This window comes from Bison bison, unplaced genomic scaffold (genome assembly GCF_000754665.1).
Source record: "Bison bison bison isolate TAMUID 2011002044 unplaced genomic scaffold, Bison_UMD1.0 scf7180017864068, whole genome shotgun sequence".
Classification (NCBI taxonomy): Eukaryota; Metazoa; Chordata; class Mammalia; order Artiodactyla; family Bovidae; genus Bison; species Bison bison.
The window spans coordinates 1,700,235-1,704,230 of record NW_011494640.1 but is presented as its reverse complement, the minus strand read 5'-3'; the positions used below and the strand labels follow the sequence as shown (position 1 = coordinate 1,704,230).

The 3,996-nt window shown below is 60.1% G+C and overlaps 1 protein-coding gene across 1 annotated transcript in view; it reads left to right on the top strand.

Annotated features, from left to right (window-relative positions):
• COL16A1 (collagen, type XVI, alpha 1) overlaps positions 1-3,996 on the top strand; it is a 56,230-nt gene that overhangs the window by 35,427 nt on the left and 16,807 nt on the right. The window contains exons 50-53 of the mRNA XM_010837081.1: positions 644-688; positions 1,561-1,605; positions 3,314-3,367; positions 3,920-3,973. Coding sequence (XP_010835383.1) covers positions 644-688; positions 1,561-1,605; positions 3,314-3,367; positions 3,920-3,973 — 198 coding nt within the window. The remainder of the gene's footprint in view (positions 1-643; positions 689-1,560; positions 1,606-3,313; positions 3,368-3,919; positions 3,974-3,996) is intronic.

Below are 3,996 nucleotides of genomic sequence, written 5' to 3'. Positions count from 1 at the left end.
CTTCCCTCGGCCTGCAGCTCTTTCTTCTCCAGGGCCCACTCCCTCACCCCTTCAGCTCCACCCCCCCCTTTTTTTCCCAAAGATCACCTTCTCAGTGAGATATTCCCTGTTGTTCAGTCACTAAGTCACGTCCGACTCTTTGCTGGACCACGGCACCCCAGGCTTCCCTGTCCCTCCCCATCTCCCAGAGACCTTCCTTGACCATCTTCTAGAAGGGAGCCCCCCACACACCCCGCATCCCTCGAGCCCCAGGCCTGCTCCCTGCCCCGCGCGCCTCGCCCTCTGGCGTCCTGTGTTCCCTTCCCTCGGGAACACACTGCAGGCATCGGCTGAGCACTCACCAGCCCCTGTTCGATTCTTTCCTGTCCACCTCTTCCCAGAACGTAAGGGCCACAATGCAGGGATTTTAACGTCCCAATTACTGTTGTGTCTTCAGCACCTGGGTTGGTGCTCAGTACGTAACAGTTGCTCGATAAATGTTTGCTGGATGATTGAACGGACCGAATGAAAGCTTTACCAACCAGCGCTGACAGCAGCTGCCTCTTGACTCTGTGGCAGGCTGGCGGGGAGGGCTGTGGAGACCCGCCCTGGGACGCTGCGAGCTCTGAGCCTGTTCATTTATTTCCCGTGGCTTCCTTCGCAGGGTCCACCTGGTATGAGGGGCTCCCCGGGTCCTCCAGGCCCTATTGTGAGTATCCGTGGTCTTCTGGGCTGCTTGAGAGGCTCTCAAAGGAGACGTAAAACCCAGACACCATTCTGCTGCCTTGTCCCAGGAAGCTGGGCAGGACAGAAAGGGGAACGTCTTCTGCCTTTCCCTCGTCACAGCGTCTGCGGGGACTGTGGTCTCCCACCTCCGAATCCCCCAGAGCTGGCCCGCTCCGCCCGGTTGTGCCTCTGGTCCTGCTTAGAGGAGGCCTCGGGGCATATCCGTGTTTCCCTCTCCGCCCACCCCCCATCCCTGCTGTGTTTTGCACGACGGCTCACGGTCTGGATTGTCAGGAAAGCGTGTGGCAACCTGCAGGCAGGGGCCAGAAGCTAAGATGGAGCCGTCCTCCATGGCTCTGTAGGGCCAGTCTCTAGGACAAGCCTGCAGAGGCCAGCCTAGGAGCATCTCCCCTGGCGTTGACATGGCAGGGTCGTAGAAGTGACTAGGAAAACCTGGAAGAACTGAAAACGCTTCCTTTGGAGGAAAAAAAAAAAAATTGGCCGGTGGGAGCCATCTTAGAACCAGGGAGTCCCGAGCCGGGGGCCTGTGGAGGTCAGGTAACAGGCACCATGGGCTTCCACTCTGGCACTGGGGTTCACCTGGACGCGGGAAGATGTGGGCCAGCGGTCTAACTGCGGGGGCTGTTGCGCGTCTCCACCATCAGCAGAGCCATTCATTCTTCCTGGAGCCGAGGCGAGGAGCAGGTGGCTTCTGGGCCAAGACCTGGGACGAGTCTCTTTTCTAGCTGCCTTGATAAGACCCCATGACTTCCTTTCCCCGTGAGCCCTCAGCCCCAGACCGTGACCCAGGGTTACTGTGCTTGTGAGATGTGACCTGCCTGTTTCTCCCACCAGGGCCCCCCAGGTTTTCCTGGTGCTGTTGGCTCCCCCGGATTGCCTGTAAGAACCTAGCGCTGCTCGACCTCCCCTCCCCTGCCAGCCAGGTCTCTGTGGCTCTTGCTCGTCTCCCTTCCTGCCATGCCCTGGCCTCCCTCCTCCGTGTGTGTGCGTGCGTGTGTCATCGTCGTCATACCCCCGCAGGCTCGGTAGCTAACGACACAGGTTCCCTGAGGTCCCAGCAGCTTGGACAGCCTCCCAGTCTCTGACTCTCTTTCCATTTTTCCCTTCTCCCTCTTCTCCTGCTCTCTCTCTCTTTCTCTCATCGTCTGTCTTCTCCCCCCTTTCTGTTTCCCTTTTTTCTCTCCCACAATCACACATCACTCCCCCCTAAATCCTCCGGAGCTATTTTACCTTCTTATTTTAAGCTGTTGCCTCTAGGGGCCTCTTTATTCCCTCCCTTCTCACTCTGCCTCCTGCTTCTCCCACCTTTGGTGTTGACTGAAGATTTGCTGAAAGTAGTTCTTGGGGCCCTGCCAGGCGCCTGGCACAGAGCCCGGCAGAGATGCCAAAGCTTTAGGGCTTCACACTGCAGGCTGGCACGGGTTCACTGCCCTGCTGCTTGGCGGGGCTGGTCCAGAGGCGCCCCAGGGATTTCAAGGCGGCCACGCTTGCAACCTTTCCCATCATCCTAGGGGAAGCTTCCTCCTCTTCCCTTCTTCTTCTTTGGCTCCGGGCCAAGTCTGCTCTGAGGCTGGGCATGTGGTGCCAGCAGTAGGGTTTCCGGGGGTCACAGGGCCCTGCCCCTCCTGCCCAGTGTCTTGGCCACCTCCTTCTGCCTGGTGTCGTTAATTGTTCTGCCTTCGTCATCATCACAAGTACGTTTAAGTCCTTCTCATCCTCACTGTTGCTCCCTTCTGGGTCATGGAAACTAACCTCCTGTTTTGTCGGACTTCATGTTCCCGGGGTCGGCTCCTCTCCTCCCAGGGCTGGTGATGGCAGCTCAGGGAGCAGGGCCCCTCCTTGTCACAGCTCCATCTGTCCCCACGTCCTCATCCTGGCCGGACCTTGTCTGTTTCTGCTTGCTTGGGTGGAGGGGCCATCTGTCCGTCTAGCCATCTGTCTTGTGTCGTGGAAAGGTTTGGGCACCGCGTCTCTGGAAGGCATGAGGGAGAAGGGGCAGACACAGCCCCTTAACGGTGTGTGTTGCATCTATGAAGTCCAGGTTGAGGATGAGGGATGGGGACTCTACTTTGCAACAGATATCCCCAAAGAGACAGGGACTGCTCTGGAGGGAGCCTTCCTGAGTCCTTCCCCAGCATCCCTAAAGGAAGTTGATTTTTGCCTGGGGTTGGGGGTGGGGGGCTTGGACAGGTAAGTGTCGGGCATCGGGTAATACATCTTGGTGGGGAGCACTCTAGGGACACCTCTGCTGACAGTTGCCCCTCGGAGGGAGCACGTGTGTCACTCTCCTGAAGGTGCGCCCCAGACAGTGGTCACAGTAGGACCCACCAGTGACAGTCACCCGCCTGGGCGGTATCTCTCTCTGGTGGCCCATCGTGGGGGCCCTCGATGTGCCTCTGACAGTGCTGCCCTTCTGGGTCCACCCCCTCTGGTCACTTTGCTGGGGACACTCTGGGGGCCACCAACAGCCACCACCCCTCCACCTTTGCCTAGAATGGGAACACAGGGCTGCGGGGCTGTGGGGAGGAGGCAGGGGCTGGGTGGGGACTGCCCTCCCCTGCAGTTTCTCATGATTTTTCTCTCCAAGGGTCTTCAAGGAGAGCGAGGCCTCAGGGGCCTGACGGGAGAGAAGGGGGAGCCGGTAAGAGGGGGTGGCAGGGGGTGGTGATACATGAAGAGCCCTGGGGAGACGGGTTGGGCCCCCTGGGGCGGTTGTCAAGTGGAAGACGGGGAGGTGAAACTCTTTGCCCCTCAGCCCTGATTCCCTCAGCACTGGGATCTTCACAAGCCCTCAGGATCCAAGGAAGCCGATCTCCAGGTGCCCTCACTCCTGTTAGGGGCAGACACCCCCATCCCCGGGGGCTTCCTCGCTCCCTCTTCCTGCAGCGTTTGGCCTGCTCCTTTCACTCCCCAACCCCGGTCCTCATCAACCCCCGCCTGGGGGGGTCTCCTCCTTTGGCTCGGCCCCCCAGGGTCCAGGCCTCTGGTGGTGGTCTCCACTGAGGGAAGCTGGCCTAGGGGACACGGCCTGAGGTGGTGGCTGTCCTGGGGGGCGGACTGGTGGCTGTCCCCGGGGTGGACTGGCACCTGCTGAGGGGCAGCTGCAGGCCAGCTGGCCTTGGCCACCCTCTTACCCAGGGAGGGTGACAGAAACGTTGAAGGGCTGGCCCATCACGTCTCCCTTTCTTTGCAGGGTCCTCCAGGGCAACCTGGTTACCCAGGCGCCATGGGCCCCCCAGGACTGCCTGTGAGTAAGCAGGCCCAGGTCGG